Raw genomic sequence first — 21,775 nt, forward strand, 5'->3', positions numbered from 1 at the left:
AACTCCTCAGTATACCAAGGAGCTCGGGTGGGTCGCTGCCATAGGAGAGGTCGCAAAGGCACGACCCGGTCCAAGGCCCCAGCCGCCGCCCTATTCCACTAGGTCCTCCAACCGAGAGCGGGTCAGGGCTACAGGTAGTGGCCCAAGCTCCATCTGGAACCTATCCGGTTCCATCAGGTGCTTGGGGCGGTACCAGCTTGGACAATCTGGCTCCGCCTCCTCGCGGTGGGGGGTAGCGCCAGGGAAGTCCAGCCGGAGACATGAGTGATCTGACCATGACAGGGGAGTAATAACTAATTCCCCTATTCCCAGATCACTCGTCCACTGCTCAGATACAAAAACAAGGTCCAGTGTGTGGCCACCTTCGTGTGTGGGGCCCTGAATTAATTGGGTCAGGTCCATGGCTGTCATGGAAGCCATGAACTCCCGAGCCACCTCAGATGCTACTCCCGTCGACGGCAAATTGAAATCCCCCATTGTCACGATGTTAAAAAGTTTGCTAGGCCTGAACTGCCTAAACTGACATTCAAGAGTTAAACTAAGAAAGCTTTATTGCGCAGGTCATAAAACAAAAAAAGGTTCTTATCTGAAAGTGATTTATTGCGCACGCGTTACACATTCCAAATTCCTCTCTTCTTTGTTCGGCAGCCAACTTTGGCAAACGTAGCTTTCATTATCAAAATGTAACCAATTAGTTATTTTCTGTTTCACTTACTTTTATTATTTTATTATTAAAGTTTGTTTATTAATTAGAATACTTTAAAGACTTATTTTTCTCAATATCTCAAAAGATATGCGGGAGGGAATCAGCCACGGTCCATTGATCTCCAACAGGGTGTTTTTCCCCTGACAACTTGGTATGCAGAGTTTGGCTTTTGATGATACCAGCTGAGATGGTTACAATTTATGGCTGTATTTTCCTTCATGCTATCTAAAGATAACCGACTAAGCCTAATTAGCAATGTCGAAGAGAAAGAAAAGAAAAAAAAACACGGACATGGAAAGCACTTGAAAGAATCCATTCCCTCGGACACAGAGGAGCAAGATTCTTCAGGTGCCGAGCCAGAAATGGGGGAAGGAGTTACAGAAGGCAAGATCTACGGACTGAGGTCAGTAAATCTTCCTCATTATCAAGATACAATTAACGAACGGCAAAAGTCTAAACGGCAACTGCCGGCAGAGGAAAAATCCTCCCACGCAGAAAGCAAAGTTTATGAAATCTCCCCAGATGATGAGCAAGAAATGCAAAGCTATCTATATCGATTAAAGCTGTTTGAAAAATATACTAGGGAGGCGAGAGAATGCTTTAACGAAATAAAGCGAAGTAGGAGGAGCTCCCCCACTCCCAAAATATTTGAGGACGCCATCTTGTCTTCAAAACAACAGCCTAAGACACACCCCACAGAGTTCATTGGTCAATTAGAACAAAGAGATATGTACACGTCACCGAGGTCACGTGGTCCCTTTGAGCCCATTGAACTTCCGGCCATGTATAGAGGGCTGCAGCCAAGAAGTGAAGCTGCACTGCCATCTGCTGGCGGAGAAAAATCATTACAGCAAAAGATGATGAGTTTTAAAGAATTAGCTATGAGTTTTACAGAAGCCCAAACTTTGCCATCAAAGGTTAAGTCTTCAACACCCCCTGGCGGCGTTGAATCCTCCCTAGATGAAAAAAGGCAAAGCCAAAGGCGAATTCGAGGAAGCCAATTTGATGTTGCCACGCAAAGGCCAATGATGCAACCCCAGCATCCCCTGGTTCAACAACCAGATTTGCAACCAGAGCAACAAATTGTTCCGATGCACATTCCTCAGCAGGTATTCACAGTCACCCCCTTGACTGGTGAGTCCAAATTAAAGGAGTCAGGAGAGAATTATAAAGCCTGGGTCAGTGAAATTGTGCTCTTGCTTCGAAGAGAAGGCACACATTCCATGGTTTTTAATCCTCCCCGTCAACCCTGGACACCTGCAATGAGAGACCTCGAAAACAGAGCAATCACGACTTTACTCATGTCAATGGAAATTGAGATCCAAGGTATCTTTCCACCTGATGCAACTGCCCAAGAAATATGGGCTATTTTGGAAGATTGCTACAGGCCCGTTTCAATTGAATCCTCATGTTTGCTTATGTCTGAGTTCCATGGTTCGAAGTTGAAACCTGGTGAACGAATTGGTGGACATTTGACCAAACTGAAAAGAATGAGAAGTGAATTGAGACAAAATGGCCATGTAATCGATGATATCCAAATGATTAGCATCATCATTAACTCATTGAATTATGAATGGAAAGATGCTGTTGCAAAGATTAACTACGTGCCTATTGCTCAACGCACAGTTAACCACGTTTGCAGACTTTTAGTGGAAGACGAAGCTATCAGGTTAGCTACCCCACATCTGCAACGACCTCCAGCGTCAAAGGCTCCAGCCAGACGTCCCTTCCGAGGAAGAGGCTACGCTCCAAGGATGCCAAAGTGCTACACCTGCAACCGTGTGGGACATGACACCCGGGATTGTCCCCAACGAGTTCCAGCTCCCGCCACGTACCAGCCCAGAGGAACAGATTCCAGAGGCAGAGGTAGAGGCGGAAGACAAGGTCGTCGTGGTCCAAGGCGTGATTCACAAGCTCCACTTGCGACACTGGCCATAACCAACGTTCCACAACCTGATCCAAAGTTCGACAGACGTCTTTTGTGGACTTTAGATAGTGGAGCAGCTGTGCACGTTACCCACAGAAGGGAACTTTTCACAGAGATGGGCGAACCAGAGCCCAAGTATCGAGAACTGTATTCCTTCACCAACCACACTTCCAAGGTTATGGGAAAAGGAACTGTTTACATTGAAGAGCTCGATACACACATCCCTGATGTTTATTACATACCTTCAGCAACCAGTAATTTGCTTAGTCAAAGTCACTTGTCTAGAGAGTTAAAGTTCCAGGTTCACCACCTCGAAAAAGCAAGTTACTTAGTTAAAGATGGTGATATTGTTGCTGAAACTATGCTGATTTGTGGTGTTTATTACTTAAAGCCAAAGCCTAAAGGGCAAGCACAGGCAAGTATGCAAACTCCAAAAAGGCACAACGCAAACCCAGAGAGAGTTGTCCCAGAGAGAGAAAGCGTTACTGTGCCAAAGGCTCCTAAAGCCAACAAACAAAGAAAACAGAAACAGATTGCTCAGAGCAAGCCTGAGGGTCCTCATGAAACTGTTAATGTTGAGAATTCACTAACTGGTAAACCTTTGCATTCCAGGTGTATTCACAAGTGGCACAGAAGATTGGGGCATGCCAGTTTCCGTGTTCTTAGAAAGATGCCGGAGTTCGCAAAAGGTTTGGATCTAAAGGGGTGTAAGGTGTTTTTGGATTGTGCGGTTTGCAAAAAGGCTAAATCCAAGGCGGCTGCAATTCCCAAACACGCTACACGCCGGTCAACACGCATTTTTGATTTGGTACACACTGACATAGTGGGTCCTTTCCCACCAACACTTGGTGGCAGAAAGTATTTTTTAACAATTGTAGATAATCATTCTAGATATGGATTTGTATATCCTATGAGAGAGAAATCTGAGACCTTTCAGATCTTTAAAGACTTTGCAGCGTTTGTTTCTACACAATACCAAGTTCGCATCGCCAGAATCCAGAGTGACCGTGGTGCAGAATTCATGTCTCAGCGTTTCCAGGACTGGATGCGTAAGAATGGAATTCTTCATCAGACATCTGCTCCATATACACCGGCTCATAACGGAGTCGTAGAAAGAAGACAAGGGGTTCTACAAACCATGATGCGTTGTCTTCTAGAAGATGCCAATCTCAGTAACGCATACTGGGGTGAAGCAATCAAATATGCAAATTACATTGTCAACCGTACTTGGAGCAGTGTAATCAATCAAACTCCTTTCTACATGCTGTATGGCTACAAGCCTAATCTCAAGAACCTCCATATTTTTGGTTCATATGCTATGGTGAACACTCCTATAACTCAAGGACCAAAGAGACTAAGATTTATGGGTATTGATGATAATTCAAAATGGTACAAATTCATTGATACTAAACATGTGATTGTCATTTCACAATCTGCTAATTTTGAGGAAGACATTGACTGGTCCAGGATTCATTCCAATGATCCTGAAGTTTATTTTCCTAGAGATGGTGTTCCAGATGCCACGCAGCCTGATGACAATTCGCAGGCAGATGTTCCTTCTACCAGTTCTTCACAACCTGATGTTCCGTCTTCGCAAGCCGCGGATGCTGATGCTAGCGACGAACGTGAGGACGAGGATGATGATGATGAGGAAGAAGAAGACTGGACTGATGTTCCTAGATGCTCCAAGAGGGCCACAAAAGGAATCCCTCCACAACGTTATTCATGGCAACTGACAAAATCACCATTACCTTTGATTTGCAACGTTACTCTTCCTCCAGAGACATTCACACAAATCAAACAGCTTCCTGATTCAGAACAAGACAAGTGGTATGATGCAATGCAGGATGAAATGGACAGTTTGAAGAAACTTAATGTATTCACACCTGCAAAACCTCCAGCAAACAAGAAAGTCATTGGCACCCGATGGGTCTACAGAATCAAGAAGAAACCGAATGGTGAGTCTTTATACAAAGCCAGACTTGTAGCTCAGGGTTTCGCTCAACGTTATCCTGAGGACTACACAAACACTTACTCACCAACAGTCAGAACTGAAAGTGTAAAAATTGCTTTAACCACTGCAATTATTCTTGGTTTAGAAGTTTTTCAATTTGATGTAGACACAGCTTATCTACATGCAGACCTAGATGAAGAGATCTACGTGAGAAGCCCTCCAGGATTCCGAAAGCAAGAAGGGGATACCTGGTTCCTGAACAAAAGTCTTTATGGTCTGAAACAGTCAGGTTTAATGTGGTATTTATGTCTTACTGACAAACTAAATTCAATGGGCTTTATTAAGTCCGAAACTGATGAATGCGTGTTCACAAAAAGATCTAACAATGCATATGAGATAATTCTTGTTTATGTTGATGATATTGTTTATATTGGTCCAAATAAGAAAATGAGTGAGATTTTTGCCAAAAGTTTGCAGAGATACTTCACACTAAAATCTTTAGGACACATTAGCACTTATTTAGGTGTTCAAATTGAAAAGACACAGAAGGGGTTTAGTCTTTCACAAGAAGAGAAAATTGACCACATTCTACATCATTGCAACATGAAAGATGCTAGCACAACAAAGACACCCATGCAAACAGATTTTCACAACTTAACACATGAACCAAGTCCTGAGTTCGAGGATCAAACACTCTATCGTTCAGTCATTGGTTCACTATTATACATTAGTAGTTGGACCAGACCTGACATCGCACTTAGTGTTAATCTTTTATCACGACACGTAGGTAAGGCAACACAATTTCATTGGTCATGCATTAAGAAGTTGTTGAAATACCTGAAACACACTAAACACATGAAGTTATTGCTAGAACCAACACACACTGATCAACCAAAGCTGATTTGTTTTGCTGATTCCGACTGGGCGAGCGACAAGAAGTCACGCAAAAGCACTTCTGGTTACATGATGTTCCTAAATGGTTGTCCTGTTTACTGGCAAGTGAGAAAACAGAGTTTTGTTTCATGTTCATCTACTGAAGCTGAATATGCTTGTGTTTCAGATGCTTGTAATTCTCTAACGTGGTTTGATGCTTTGATCACAGATATCTGGACACGTCCGATTCGACCAATCACCGTGATGGAAGATAATGTATCTGTTGTCTATATTTCTGAGTCACATTTTACAGGTTCTAGGTCCAGACACATTGACATTCGTTATCAAAACACAAAGCAATTAGTTAAGCAAGGTTTTGTTAAATTGCAATATGTTTCTACACATGATCAGATCGCAGACATGCTTAACAAACCACTTGCCGCAAATCAACACGAGTATCTGCGAAAGAAGATGTGCCTTAATTGATGATTTGATGACGTCAGCCCAGACTAGCAAAAGAAGGGGTGTCACGATGTTAAAAAGTTTGCTAGGCCTGAACTGCCTAAACTGACATTCAAGAGTTAAACTAAGAAAGCTTTATTGCTTAGGTCATAAAACAAAAAAAGGTTCTTATCTGAAAGTGATTTATTGCGCACGCGTTACACATTCCAAATTCCTCTCTTCTTTGTTCGGCAGCCAACTTTGGCAAACGTAGCTTTCATTATCAAAATGTAACCAATTAGTTATTTTCTGTTTCATTTACTTTTATTATTTTATTATTAAAGTTTGTTTATTAATTAGAATACTTTAAAGACTTATTTTTCTCAATATCTCAAAAGATATGCGGAAGGGAATCAGCCACGGTCCATTGATCTCCAACAGGGTGTTTTTCCCCTGACACCCATAACCAAAAGCTTGGGGATCTCACCTGCCGTCTCAGAGATCAGCTCGAGGAGCTCGGGCAGGGCCGCTGATGTATAGCGAGGAGCCAAGTATACAATCAGCAGACCCCACTGCCTCCCTGGGCCCCATTTCACACCTAGGGACTCACACCCGGGTATCTGAGGGACAGTGAACTCTCTCGACTCTAAACATTCCCGTATAACTACCGCCACCCCACCACCCTTACCTGGGGCCCGAGGCTGATGGAATGCAGGGAAACCCGGTGGGCACATTTCCACGAGGGGTAAACCACCCTCGTGGCCCAACCAGGTCTCTGTTATCCCTGCAAGGTCCAGCTCCCCCTCAGAGATCAACTCATTAATGAGGGGGGCCTTGTTGGTCACGGACCTTGCATTGCAAAGCATCAGCTGCAGGCCCTGGCTCTGTAGTTCCTGGCCACCTAGACTGCGGGGGTTGGTACAAACGACCGGGCGTAGCCAGCAGCCACGGTCTCCCAACCGACCTTGTGATCTTCTCTTGTCCTCGCATCCCCCCCTCCCCGCGACCGTTGTAATAAAACAACCCTCTGTTGGAATAACTTGTTCCCTCCCCCCCCACCCCGCTCACTTCCCTCCTGGACTCACCTGTTCGTCTGGCACTGGCTCCCCTCCCGGCCTGGTTGACCCACCCCCCCTCCCTGGAACCCCCTAACAACAATACAAAACATTTAATTAAAAATCCCCTTAGCTTCCGTTTCTTTCACCTCTCGGGGTTCACAAACCCGTCATTAAGGCAGGCCCTTGAGAAAGCTAAGGGCCATGCCTGCGAGAGAGGGGCCTCCCGCAGGCGGAGCATTTCAGTCCTCGAGTAGATTGTTAAAAACCCGGTGGGGTCAGGTGCTGCTGGTGGAAAGTTAGTAGACAGTGGGTCAGGGTCTCCGTAGGAAGTAGGAGGCTTCAATGTCCAGTTAGTACTTGGATGAGTGGGGGGGCAGAAAATGATCGAATATCTCCAAATGGTGAAAGCTGGCAGAGATGACAAAAAGGTGGGTGGTAGTCCAAGGTGGTCCCAGGTGAGTGAGTGAGTTCCTTAATGGGTGGGGGGGCGTTCTTGGCCCGGTGGTTCTTGGCCTAGGTAACCGCTCCGGCCTATCTATGGCCCTGAAACAGGGCTTCCGGTGGCCTCCAATGTTCCAGACCACCCCCAACCGTTGTCCTGTACCTTCGCCCTTTCTCCCTGGCTCCCATCCAGAAAGTCCAGAAAGTCCGGTGGGCACACTCCACCCTGGCCTCCGCCCGGCGCTCTGAAGTTCTTAATAAACACTCGGCGTCCTCTACTGGCGCTGGCAGGCCCGGGCAGGCCCGGGGGCATAGGAGCCACCAGGAGACGACAGAAAACCACGGAGGAATCCCTGGCAGCGGCGTCACTCCTCCCACTCATCCCGCCGCCGCCACCATCTCCGTCTGCCTCTCCCGCCTGCTCCGCTATCGCCAGCCTCGTTCTCAGCCTCGTTCTTCTCACCGGCGTCTCTCTCTCCGCCAGCGCAATCCTCACGCCACGCGCCGCCGCCATTGCTTTCCAGCTCTCTGCCCCGCCTTCCACCTACAGCCATCCTTTCGTCTTCCCCTCCGACCTCCCCGACCACCCTGGCGGACCAAAACGAGCCCGAAACAAGCCAGGGTGGTCGAACTGTCAAACCGTCGGCCCTCCGATGGAATGAGGGCTGGCTGCAGTCCCTTCCTCCGTCGGGAGCTCCATAGTGTTCTCAGGAGCTCAGGAGGCGACCGCCATCGCCGGAAGCTCCTCCTCCTTAATGGGTGGGGCATACCCATATTTGGGCATACCAGGGGTTGAAGACAAAAAAATTAAGTTAAACTCAGGTTAGTAACACACATCAGTATGAATCCATTCAGTACTAAGCCCCATTGAGTTAAATGAGGTTTACTTTCATTGGATTGCAGTTCCACAATAAACATGTTTTACCAATTCATCTTGCATGCTTTACGTTTTAAAGATATACCAAAATGTAATATTTTGTTTCTCTTTCTTTCCCTCGTCCATGACTGAGATCTGCCTTCACTCCTACAATAGAACGAAAGAATGAAAGCTATTATAATGTCCTCTATCACTTCCATAGAAAAAGAATCTAACTTAAGCTCCAGGTGTTTTGATTTATCTGAACTGTGGTTAGGATTTCCCACTTTTTAGACAGATGAGAAATATTATGCTAGGCAATTGTTCAATTAGTAAGAAAGATATTTCAGAACATGGCAGTGAATTAAGGAGGAAAGGGAGCAAACTTTTAAAGAAATCAGTTTAAGAAACAGCAGAGTTTGGAATTCCTGAATATCTTTTCATAATCTGTAAATATCTTCATAGTAAATTAAACTGAAGCTCTTAATCAGCTTTGTTGGTCCGAAGTTAAATAAATCAGTTTCTCTAGGCATTAAGCAATAACTATGTGCTTCTTGATGGTTCAAGTAACAGTACACTTCAAGTAGATTCTGGGGGGTACTTTGTAATGAGCACTCATAGTATTCCCTGGTTTCTGGCGTGTAAAATACTGATCTTATTTATCACAGTATATGACACATCTGGTACATGGTTCAGGGAAAGAACTGCTTTACTTCACTTCTGTCATCACCTTCCAACAGATTTCTATCACATTCCAATTTGGACAAGAAACCTTGGACTTTGTTCCGTTAGTAGCTTTCCAGCACTGAGTGCTCTTGGTCCCTTCTCTTCCCAAGGCAATTAGTCACTTCAAACTGACTGTTTCAGTTTAATGGCAGAGAATACATGAAGAGTTGCTCGCATTCATTAATGTCTCTTCAGGACATCCTTGGTTTGCTTATAGAATTGACGAAGTAACTGCAGACACCAGATCCGTCCAAATGTTGGACCCCGAGGCTTAACAGAAGAATGCGGCCCCTTCCTGCTGAAGCCTTGATCAACTGTTCTGACTTGAGTTGTTGACAGGAGGTCTTTTGTTGAGTAGCAAAATGGTTCATTTTGGGCATAAAAAATGGCCAACATAACAGACTCCTTGAGGTTTGACTTGGCAAGTTCTGTGAATAGTGACACACAAAATAAAGCCAAAAAAAGCTTGAATTACACTGCAACCCACAAAAAAGTTTCAAATTAAAAGGCCATATTTACAGCCCCTCTGTGAATTGTGATTTTATTTAATTTAATCCCCTCTCATGACCAATTAGGTAGGCACCATTCCATATGCCTAGGCCATGGGAGGAATAAAGAAGTATAAACCTAATTTTAGAAGACACTATATCACTCCTCCACAGACAGAAATCATTCTACCATCTGGTGCTGAAAATAAAATGGTTTTTGTAAAACTTCCTTTAAAAGCCATTTTGTCCTGCTTGCACCTCAATTTTCTCCTTGTTTTTGCAACACAGTAAAGTTTTATAAATATGAACTATTTCACCAACACATGCTACAATAAACATTCCAATTTTGCTTCTGGAATTAAAATACTTGGCTTAACTCTAGTAACTCAAAAAATCAGGAGAGGTCTTGAAAATAATTTTTACGAATAATAAATATGAAATATATGATGTTTACACATGTCAATGCTTTACAATATACAGTGTTGGTCATCTTCTTCTACTGGAAAAACTGGTCAATTTCCAATCACTTCCACATATTCACCTACTGTAAAAACAAATGAGTTTTAAACTCATAGAACCTTGCTCTCTCCCACTCTAGTAATATATTTGTTGTGAAAATGTTGGCAATGAAATCCGGGTTAACTCCTTTTCTGATGTCTATTGGGAATATATGAAAAAAAAAGAATCCTTAATAAAACCCATATTGGATGTTAAAAAAGCTTCAATGGTAAAAGTTCATCTCCGTATATAAAGCAGGACAATTGTTTTTGCTATTTAGCCATGCAGTTAGACTAGAGCCTATTGTTTGAATCGTAGATGCGTTCGTCCACATCCTCCATTATATACTTTGTGCTAGCACTAAATGCTCTAAAACCACTTACTCCTGGTAAAGGTAAAGATTCCCTTCGCACATATGTGCTAGTCGTTCCTGACTCTAGGGGGCAGTGCTCATCTCCATTTCAAAGCCAAAGAGCCAGCGCTGTCCGAAAACCTCTTCGTCGTCATGTGGCCAGCATGACTAAATGCTGAAGGTGTATGGAACGCTGTTAGCTTCCCACCAAAGGTAGTTCCTATTTTTCTATGTGCATTTTTACATCCTTTCGAACTGCTAGGTTGGCAGAAGCTAGGACAAGTAACGGGAGCTCACTCCGTTATGCGGCACTAGGAATTCGAACTGCTGAACAGCTGACCTTTCTGATCAACAAGCTCAATTTCTTAGCCACTGTGGCACCATGTCCCTTGCTCCTGGTAGCCCTCATTAAATAAGAAAACAAGAAACATCTATTTAAAAAGTTAAGCCTAGGAATGAAGAATCTTGTTTTTCTGCTTCAACCAAATGACAAGCAAGGGAGATCTTTCCTTTAGGAAGAGGTGGTGACAGCAAAGCTACCTGTTTGGGGGGGGGGAAACCTTTCTATTTGGGGTAATAACTAAACACAGAACCCTGGACCGGGTAGTGGGAAAATAGAGATCCAGCTATGGGCTTTACGGGTCTTGTTTGTGACATACACACTTCTGCTAGACTGACGCACATTGATTCTTCCAAGTTGAGTTTTTTATTGGTTTCCCACAGGGATGGTATTCACTTACCTTCCCTACTGGTTCGCAAATGTGAGCGTATGCGCTTTGGCTAAAAAAAGGAGCCTAAATGTGATGGTATGGAGCCAGGGTGGGTGGGCAGGCCTACCCGCGGTTTCCACTACCTGTTTGGACAAACTGGTCTGAACCAGCAGTATATCACCTCTGGTTTCATACTGACAGACAAAATCTTACCAGACTCAGGAGTCTACTCTCTGCATCTACAATACACTCTGTGAACTATTACGGAGGGACTGCCTTCATCCTCTTCTCTCACACATAACATCTGAACTGAGTTTTCCTTTACTTTTCTCCCTCCTGGGAATTCAGCTCCTCATTGCATTCCATCACATACACCAGGGGTGTCAAACCCATGTCACAGCAGCGTTACATGACATATCAGGACTTTCTCTCCCCCCCCCCTTCGCTAAACCGGGCATGGGCATGGCCAGTGTGTGATGCCTCCGGCCCGCAGGCCACTAATTTTACAGCCTTGACATACCCTTTCTGTGCTGTTTAGTACGGAAGAAAGAATACAGACTGATGATTACTCCTATCCCACATAAAAGCTTCTGATTTCAAATGTCTCACAACTGGATTACCCAACTCTTCCATAAACACCTGCATGACCTGCAAGAATGTAGTATTTCATTAGAAGCAAAATGGTCATCTGAATGACATGTTCAATAACATTCAAATGAAAAGGAAATTGACAATGCTTTACAATAATCAACCATCTTAAAATGTTCAATGTTACAGTGAAAAGGAAATTAAGATTCTAAAGGTTTGAAGCTTAAAATAGGAACTTTTAAATTTGGGTTTGATTTATGCAGCAAGTTGGGTTTTTTTAAAGTGACACAATGATCAGATTCTTCACAAAAGTCAGATTAAAATTTTGATCCTGATACCCATTTCAAAGAGGTTATTAGGTCTGCTTGGAGGGGTCACTGCCTGAGACTCTAGGATAAAATCCAAATGGATTGTAAAACAATATCCTCAGTACAAAGATACATGTATATTCATGTCAGTTTTTGATACATTGTTTAAGGTGCTTCTGGGTTGAAACGATTAGCCAGTGACATTACCATTGCCTGGGGGATGCCCTTGGGGGCTCCTTTCATGTCCCTGTCAAGGAGCTGGAGCAAGTGACAGAAACTCATCTCACCACACAGCAGCACTTGGGTCTTGACCGTGGGCTTGCTAACCTCCAACCCAGCATTCTAATCATGTGAGCTATTGGGCTCCTCATTGATGAAGGTATAAGGAAGGGATGAGGATGTGTGCCCCAGTGTGCCCCTCTATGAAGGTTTGTGAATGGAAAGGTCTATCGAATGTAAGCAAAGTAGTGCTGTCTACATTGGAGTAGACAGTGGGGTGTCTACATGATTGTCTTTCTCAGCCTTGCAAAGCAAGGCTAGACATTCAACAGAATGTGATATGAAACTGAATTAATGTCCTGCCTACATGTGAAACTACTGTTTCTAGGAGATTGGACTCCTTATTAATGGAACATTATATATTAGTAGAAAAATTTAACTATGTTAAAAACAGTTAAATATGTATGTGATATATACACATGTACACAAACCTATTTGTGTGCATATGTGTTCCAAATGTTGTGTTATGATTCCCAATTAAAATATAAATATGCTATTATACAAATTAATGTACAAGAACACATGCACTTATAAGTATGCTTGTAAGTGTTTATATTAAGCAAAAATCCATGTTGAAATGTGTATCTATGAAAACTATGATAGGAGATGCTTTAAAAAATAAAAAGATGTTTATAAAATAAAGGTTGGAATTTTTTTCCAAGGTCACCCAGAATGCAGTACAATTACCTTGATTTAGAAAATACTACTGATCTTTTTGGCCATAAGAAATTTTGTAGACTTGTATGCCAATTGCTGAAACTTTTTAACCAGTATGATCAAATTAGAAATTTGATTACGACTGAACTACTACTACTACTACCACTACTACTACTATTACTGCTACTATTACTGCTACTATTACTGCTACTATTACTGCTACTATTACTGCTACTATTACTGCTACTATTACTTCTTCTTCTTCTTCTTCTTCTTCTTCTTCTTCTTCTTCTTCTTCTTCTTCTTCTTCTTCTTCTTCTTCTTCTTCTTCTTCTTCTTCTTCTTCTTCTTCTTTTTCCTTTATCACTACTTAACACTATTATAATGCTTCGGTTGTTTTTTGGAATCTATTTTTCTACCATCTGAAATAAAATATTTCTCTGGTTATCATTTAGGAATTTATATCCCTTCCCATTTCTTTCTTTTCTTTCTCTACAGTAGGTTAGGGAGATATAAAAGTTGCTTCATCTCGGAGGAAAACAATGTTTCCGTTATAATGTTTTGATCTAAACAATTACTAAGACAACACAGAGACAAGCAAAAGCCCATGTGTAAGACGAAACGAGAGATGAGCTGCCTGGAGCTAAACACTGAAGGATAAGATTACCAGCAGCTACGTCATCAGTTGTGATTTTTATATGCCAAAAGCAAGATAGAAAGCATGCTTGTGAATACCAGTTTTGGAAAAATATGATTGAGAGGAAGTCAGTACACCCTGTTCTAATCTCAGGGGAGTGATAGAATAATATGTGTAAGGAGATGTTGAGTCAGACTCTGCTTTGTGTAGAAATCAAATTGAAGCATCTCAACAGATGGCTGAAACAACCTTTCCTTGAGCATGTAGCCAGAAAAGGAGCTTACCACTAGTAACTGCTTATATTCTTGAATCACTCTCAACATATAGGAACTTGTTTTGGAAGATTCAGTTCTGCCATTCTATAATTTAAGATCATTATTTCATTTCCTGCATAATGGGGCAACAGAGACAGGATAGTCTTCTTTTTGTAAAATACCTTCCAAGCTCTTGAAAAATGCCATTATATCCCCCTTCCAGCTTCTTTTCTCGGTGAGAAATATATCCAGTCCCCTTAGTCTCTCATTTATCATGCCCCTACATGGGAAGAGAAAAAGAAAATAACAATCTACTAGACCTCTGACGCTGAGGGATTGGCCCTCATGCCAAGCTGAGGTAAAAACAAACCCTGTTCTATATTTTTGCCTGTGGAGGTTCAGCCACTGAGCTAGAGTCTGATCCACCCAACCCCACATGACTACCATAATTGTGTGACTGGCTGCTCTATATGGGAAGAAGTTGGTGTTAGAATATCTCCTTGAGTACAGACTGGGAATTTCCAATATTTAAGATTCTACCCCTAGCATTCAAATCCCGGAACAATTGCAGGAGATCCCAAACTCATATACTTCTTGCCTTCTCCAATAGAAACCTTGATTGTCACTGCGTTAAATGTTTGCTAGCCGAACTGAAACTGAATAGCTGAACTGAAAGAGTTACTGCGCAGGTCATAAGCCTTATCTGACAATGATTTATTGCGCATGCTTAACATGTTTATTACATCACACATTCCAGAGACTTCTTTCTCTTTTGATCTTTTTCCATCTGCCAGGAAGCTGGTAGACAAACTGCTCTTGCCAAAATGTAACAATTAGATAGATTTGTTTATTTCTTTATTTTATTATTTTTGTATTAAAGCTTGTTTTTAATTAGAATATGTTTCCGGGATTTTATTTCATTTTCGCTCCTTGAAGATATGCTGTTTGGAAAAAGCCGCGGTCTAAGCCTCATGTAGTTCAGGGTGAAATATTATCCCCTGACATTGATTGCTTTCTAATCCAAACAAAAGTTCTCTGTCTTGTCTTCTGAATTTCAGTCACCCATAATAAAATTGGCTTCTCTTGATCCTACAGAACAGTTGACTCTGTGCCTCTAATATCAGCCTTAGGCACAGTCTTGTTACACGTTTGAGGGCCTGGATATCTGTGAAATAGGGTAGACATATTTGAAAGATTGGGAGGTCCAACTCAACCTTTGAACCTCTGGGGAAGCCACCGGATGCCCTAATAATAGTGTGGCTTTATTAGAAGGAATTAGGATGACAATTTTCACATTTTAAGGTAGAGAATATGAGCAGGAAGTTTATCTTACTGTCCCACATCTATTCTCTTTGTTCACTTACCCTGTTCTGGCTTTCTTTGCTCCTTAAAAAACCTCAATAAGACAAACCTATTTTTCAGACTTTAAAAGTCTTTTAAAAAAATTGGCCTTACTAACATGGATAGCAAAAACAGATCAGATTCCTGTTGACTAAAAAAAAAAAAACATAGAACATTTTGTAAAGCAGTTACTTCTGGCATTCTCAGACTTTACAAAACTATGACTTACCTAAAAGTTAAATGAACGTGTACTTCCATCTCCATGAATAAAACTAATGATTTCACCGAAGTTAGAATTGGCAAGAATTAAACATGCCACTCAGTGGTGGGATTTAATATTTTTGCTACCGGTTCTGTGGGCGTGGCTTGGTGGGCATGGCTTGGTGGGTGTAGCAGGGGAAGGATATTGTAAAATCTCCATTCCCTCCCCACTCCAGGGGAAGGTTACTGCAAAATCCCCATTTCCTCCCGATCAGCTGGACTCAGGAGGCAGAGAATAGATGGGAGTGGTACCAGTGAGGTGGTAGTTACCGGTTCTCTGAACTACTCAAAATTTCTTCTACCAGTACTCCAGAACTGATCAGAACCTGCTGAATACCACCTCTGATGCCACTGTTTAATAATTTAATTTACATATCATGACGTGTTCTCAAACATTGTGGTACTAAAATTGCCCCATTACTTATAGAAAAAAAGGCCAACAAAGTCCAGAGCAAGTTTCCATGGTGCTTCACCTTGCTTGGGGAAGCCTGATCAGATTTTTTGAAATAGGGGACCTACCTCCTAGCTCCCCAATTGCTCAACATATCCCAACTGCTTATGGCTTTATTTATGGCTCTTGAATTAATTTTTAGCACCTTGCTTGCCAATTAGAAAAAGTCAGCATTAGTTTCTTTAGAATTGTAAATACTTGTAGGCTGCCTCAACCCATTGAGACTCTAGATCAGGGGTCACAGTGGCATCATGTGATGTATTGGGGCATCATGTGATGTATTGGGGCATTCCCCCCTTCGCTGAACAGGGCATGGGCGTGGCCAGCACTTGATACACCTGGATCGTGGGCTGCGAGATTGACAACCCTGCTCTAGATGGACCACGTAGGAGAAAGAAAAGTAACAATCATGGAAATCAAGCAAAAGCAGACTTGCTATTGTTAGCAACCAATAAATTGCACATTATTATAGATTATCAATGGATGATTATAATGAAATATGACTAAGTATTCATGGAAATACTTAGGTGAATGTTTATCCAAGATATAAATATACCTTATACATTTTTGTTGTTTTGCTGTTTTCTTTCTTTTTTCTTTTTTGTATTCAATCAAAAACCTGCATGCTTGTGCATATACACACACAGTGGCCCTTGCACACAGAGAAATCCTATCACAAAACAAGAATAAAGTCAAAATGTTTATTTTGCCTGTTTATTCGATAACTTACTCATTTTACGGGGTGTTTGATGATGTAATTTGTTGCATTTCCAGCAAAGCATTGAGTTTGACGTTATGGTTATTTTAAAATGTTTTAAGAATCAATTACCACCTGAAACTTGGAAAGCAACGGAAGTTTTTAAAACCCCATGCCTGTGCATGGGAATTTAAAAGAGGATTGGAAAAAGGATTAGCTATTTTATTCGTCAAGTGTGGCAATCCTGATATGGATTGGTCCTCTATGAATTTAGAGTAAAGAAATGCAGGTAAATGGTGCTGTTTGACACAGTTCTTGATTTGATTGTTTGGTTTGACTATTTTTTAATATCTTTATTGAACCTAGGATTCTTTCATTAAGCAAGTCAATACGAAGTGCTTGAGATAAGAAATATGGATTCTGATGATTTTAAAAACATTTTTTAAAAATGTGGGTTTTTTTTAAATAAATAAATAAATCCCAAATTGAAGCTTAGATTTCAATGTGTGTGAAAGAGGAGGAAGAAAGAATAAGCTATTTTCTATACTATAATAAGTGATAGAATGCCTTTCTCTCTAAATTTACCTTGGATTCTGCCTAGAGTCATCCGTCTCACCTAGAGTGGCCATTACATTTTTTCTAGGAAAAGAGGATGAGAGAAAGAAAGAGAAGTGATGATGGGGAGTGTTTACAAATTGTGTTTGTATATGTGTGTATTTTTAGGGGATGCAGTGGCTCAGTGGCTAAGATGCTGAGCTTGTCGATCATAAAGGTTGGCAGTTCGGCAGTTTGAATCCCTAGTGCAGCAGAATGGACTGAGCTCCCATTATTTGTCCCAGCTTTTGCCAACCTAGCAGTTCGAAAGCATGTAAAAATGCAAGTAGAAAAATAGGAACCACCTTTGGTGGGAAGGTAACAGTGCTCTGTGTGCCTTCAACATCTAATCATGCCAGCCACATGACCATGGAGACATCTTCGGACAGCGCTGGCTCTTCGGCTTTGAAACGGAGATGAGCACCACCCCCTGGAGTCAGGAATGACTAGTACATATGTGCGAGGGGAACTTTTATGTGTGTATTTAACAAACAGAGGTGCCTCCACCTAAGTCTATTTTGTGCCTGCTGCACATCACTTCCTCCAAGTCTCACTTGTTCAGATGTTGGGAGAATAGTTCTAATATGAATGAAATGCAAAGGTCCAGACCACAGCTAGATGGTAGCAAAATGTTAGGGGAAACTATTAACTCCTTGCTACCATTACTTTTTCTGCCCAAATATGTTAACCCTAATAGAGGCCAGAGAGAAGCACAGCATGCACAAGAAAGATGAAAAATTGTTTTTTTTCTCCAGAGGGGGGAGGTGGAGAGCAAACTTTTAAAAACAACACAACCCCTTTTTATCCTTGCCCTATCTTCACATTGACTGCTATTGCAATTTTTTGCCAATTATTGCGCAAAAGTAATACTTAGGAATCTTTTGGAATTGTAATACACATAGTATGTGCAATTTTGTAAATCTTTCTGAAGGATTAAGGTGCGTCTTTCTCACTGATCTACTCTTTCCCCCATCCAAATTTTAGCTTCAGTGGCTGCTTTTGCATAAAAGGAGTATTTTTCTTCTCTGTATGTATATATAAATAAATATATACACATACTTTCCATGGGTACATGTTAGTCATTGAACTTGTTGGTTATTAATCATGCTGAAAATTCATGATTTGGCAAAAGCACAGCCTTTTGGCTCAAAAAGTAGGATGTTAAAAAAAAGTTTGTGGAGCAGAGAAGTAACAATAACACAAAGGCAAAATCTCAAGTTGGAGGTAACTCTCAATTTCATATTAATGTTTAGAATCAAGGTTGTTAAACAAGTGTTCTCAGAGGAGGGTTAAAGGCTCCTGAAGGCTATGCATGCCCTTTTTTTTTTGACAAAAAAATTTGCCTCTTCAAAATCTTGGTGCGTCTTATACTCCGGTGCGTCTTATACTCCGAAAAATATGGTAATACATTCTTATACACACACAGGGATGCATTCAGAGAATCTACTAGTAAACCTGCCCACTATTTTTTAAATATTTTTTAAAATTTCATTTTAAGAAATCTGGACTTGAAGAGAGTTCTGACTTGTTTATGACAGGATACAAAAAGATACCAGACTCTTTAAAACACATACATGTGCCTCACCATCTCAAGAAGAGAGATGGATTCTTTAAGGCAGGGACCAGGGACCAGTTGTGTGGAAAGATTTTTTTCCATGGACTGGAGGGGGCGTGGTTTTGCATGCTGCTGCCTCTACATTAGTAAACAAACATATGTGTCATTATAATTATTATTTTTAATTATAAAACCTGTCAAGAATCTGTGGCAGACTAAGATAAGAAAATTAACAAAATGAAGCAGGAAATTCTGTTTTGTTCACACACACACACACACACACACACACCCCCACACAAATGACAGAAACTACAGATCCGAAAAAGCATATTTTAGCAAGCTTTCTTCTCTGTTGGCAAGAAAAATAACACACAAACAATGTGTGTCACAGTTCAGAGATGATAGATGTATTAAGCCAATCAGTACATAAGTGACTTTCCTGCCAAATTGGCGGTTACACTTTTTTCTTCTTTAATTCTGGGAATCATTGATTTTTACACAATATTTCCATGACTTTTATGCAGAAGAAATATATGCCTTTTGGGTGAACCTCGCCCCATGCTTCTTCAACTATTTATAGGAATCCTATCAGTTTTCTCCTACCATTACAAAACCATCATGTTCCTTGTTGTGGACAAAAAAAAATAATCTACTTTTGTTAGTGCTGCATCCTGCCTTTTTTCCCCAGGAGATCAAGGAAATAAACAAATGTGCTCTATAGCAACCTCAAGAGATTAATTGTTAACTAAGGACTGCCTGTATCAATAATAATGCTCTCTAAGAGGCTTCAAGATCACCACAGATGGTGATTGTAGTCAAGAAATTAAAAGACACTTGCTCCTGGGAGGAAAGCTATGACAAATCTAGACAACATATTAAAAAGCAGAGACATCTCCCTGCCAAAACAAGTGCGTATACTCAAGGCTATGGTTTTCCTAGTTGCAATGTATGACTGTGAAAATTGGACCATAAGAAAGGCTGAGCGCCAAAGCATTGGTGGTGGAGAAGACTCCTGCAAGTCCCTTGGACTGCAAGGTGATCAAACTGGTCAGTCCTAGAGGAGATCAACCCTGACTGCTCTTTAGAAGCCCAAGATGAAACTCAAATATTTTGGCCACCTAATGAGAAGGAAGGGCTCACTGGAGAAGAGCCTAATGCTGGGAAAGGTTGAGGGCAAAAGAAAAAGGGGATGACAGAGAATGAGGTGGCTGGATGGAGTCACTGAAGCAGTCGGTGTGAGCTTAAATGGACTTCAGAGAAGGGTAGATGACAGGAAGGCCTGGAGGAATGTTGTCCATGAGGTTGCGATGAGTCGGATATGACTTCGCAACTAACAACAACAAAAGAGGCTGAGTTAGCTAACTGCTGTTTTGAATGGAGATACAGTACTTAGTTTGCTACTATAGGGCCAGGGCCAGTATTGCTCATCACAGGAGCTCCCTTTTTATGGGGTGCCTTGCAGAGTGCTCATCCTCGTCTCTCCGTGTGGCAAGCCCTTGAATTGGATAGAAGTGTCAGTTCATCTTTGGAAGCCAAGGGCAACTGCTCCTGATGGTTGCTGAACAGCCCCAACTTTGGCTGACCTCAGGTCTTCAAACAGTGGTTCATCAGGTAACTCCAGAGTAGGTTGTTTGTCTCCTCGTTTGAGCTCACCATGACACAACTCAGTGAACCCCCCCACCTTTTCCCTGATCCCAGGGAAGATTAAAGACAATGTACTATTCTCACCTAGTGCAAGATGAAACTGTAACTCCAGCCAAAGAATTTGGAAGGGATCTGAGAACACAAGTTTAAGTAAGTCATTTAGAACTTGCTTGCCACCACTTTCTGTGTAAATAAACCTCTGGATTAACCTGAGCTATGCTGATGCCATTACATAGTAAACATTGTGGCTGTTGTCTCTGAAAATACAGGGGAAAAGAGCCGTAGTCTAATTTAGTTGATTGGTGTTTAGAGAATGCTGGCTTCTGTAAATGGGAGTGGTTTATTTCATGAAATTATTATGTGACATTGGAGCTGTCAGTTGTGGGGCATTAATTGACATCTTGTATCAGGTTAGGTTAATAATCTCCAGCTTGGTTCTGCTTGAGCGGACCTCCATGCCTGCAAGTAGAGATCAGTAATGAAAACATAGCCTCCAGGGGAGCACAATTAAATTCTGCATGACCAATAGATTTGTAGGGCTGTCTGTCTCACCATAAGCAGAACTAGTTCTTGTGTCTTCTGACTGAACTAACTTTGGCAAGTTGCGTTCCTGGGAAGCAAGGCTGCAAACCCAACCCAACTTCTTGAAGATGCCTGCAGCAATAAAAGAGACTCTAGATGTCAGCATCATCAATCCTACAAATCAGAAAAAGGTATTATCGGGCACAGAGAAAAACCACAAAGATCTACACATACCTGCTTGTTTCAGGAAACACTCCCAAGAAGAGCCTAAGAAGACTTTTCCACACACTAAACAAGTTGGGAATTACCTAGTAGGCAAAGTGATCAACAAGGGTTCTTTTGCCAAAGTGATGGAGGGACTGCACATTCTCACTGGGGAGAAGGTAATCTGAGCATGATTACATGATCCTGATTAGCAACTGCATTCATCTCACAATAGCATGTGATAATTCGTGAATTCTCTTCTCTTTTCTTGTTTGCTCATAGCTTTTGCTCAATTACGGTAGCGATGCTCAAGTGACAAGTATAAAAGTAATGCACTGACTTACCTTTCTCAAGTTCCTAAATAGCTTTGGAAGATAAGGGTATATTTCATACAATATATGCTCTATAGGTTTAACTGTATTGTGAGTTTCCCCCAACTGGGTGATTCTGCTGATATTTGAGTATCTCTAGAGCATTTCAAGGGAAATTAAATAATCTGTGAGTGCAATAATAGCAGACTTGTTCAGTCCCTCATGGAAATGTCTGCACTCAAGTTATCTATAAGAAATGTACAAAATGATATCTGAACATGTACCTACAAAGATGTTTGCTAAAACACTTACCTACGCCTCAAACATTACCATAGAATTGCATATTAATTCAAACAATGGCCTAATTTCATCACTGGTTTTAAGAATTATACGTTTTTCTTTCAGTAGTCCGGGTTTAATATCTGAATGCCATCTGTAGCGA

General features: G+C 41.5%; 1 protein-coding gene across 1 annotated transcript in view; it reads left to right on the forward strand.

Moving 5' to 3' along the window:
• Nucleotides 1-20,946: 20,946 nt before the first annotated feature.
• Nucleotides 20,947-21,775, forward strand: part of LOC309387413 (hormonally up-regulated neu tumor-associated kinase homolog A-like) — a gene marked incomplete at both ends in the record, with an annotated part of 99,058 nt that continues 98,229 nt past the window's right edge. The window contains one exon of the mRNA XM_081943890.1: nt 20,947-21,201. Coding sequence (XP_081800016.1) covers nt 20,947-21,201 — 255 coding nt within the window. The remainder of the gene's footprint in view (nt 21,202-21,775) is intronic.

This window comes from Natrix helvetica (assembly GCF_964273705.1).
Source record: "Natrix helvetica genome assembly, chromosome: 2".
Lineage (NCBI taxonomy): Eukaryota > Metazoa > Chordata > Lepidosauria > Squamata > Natricidae > Natrix > Natrix helvetica.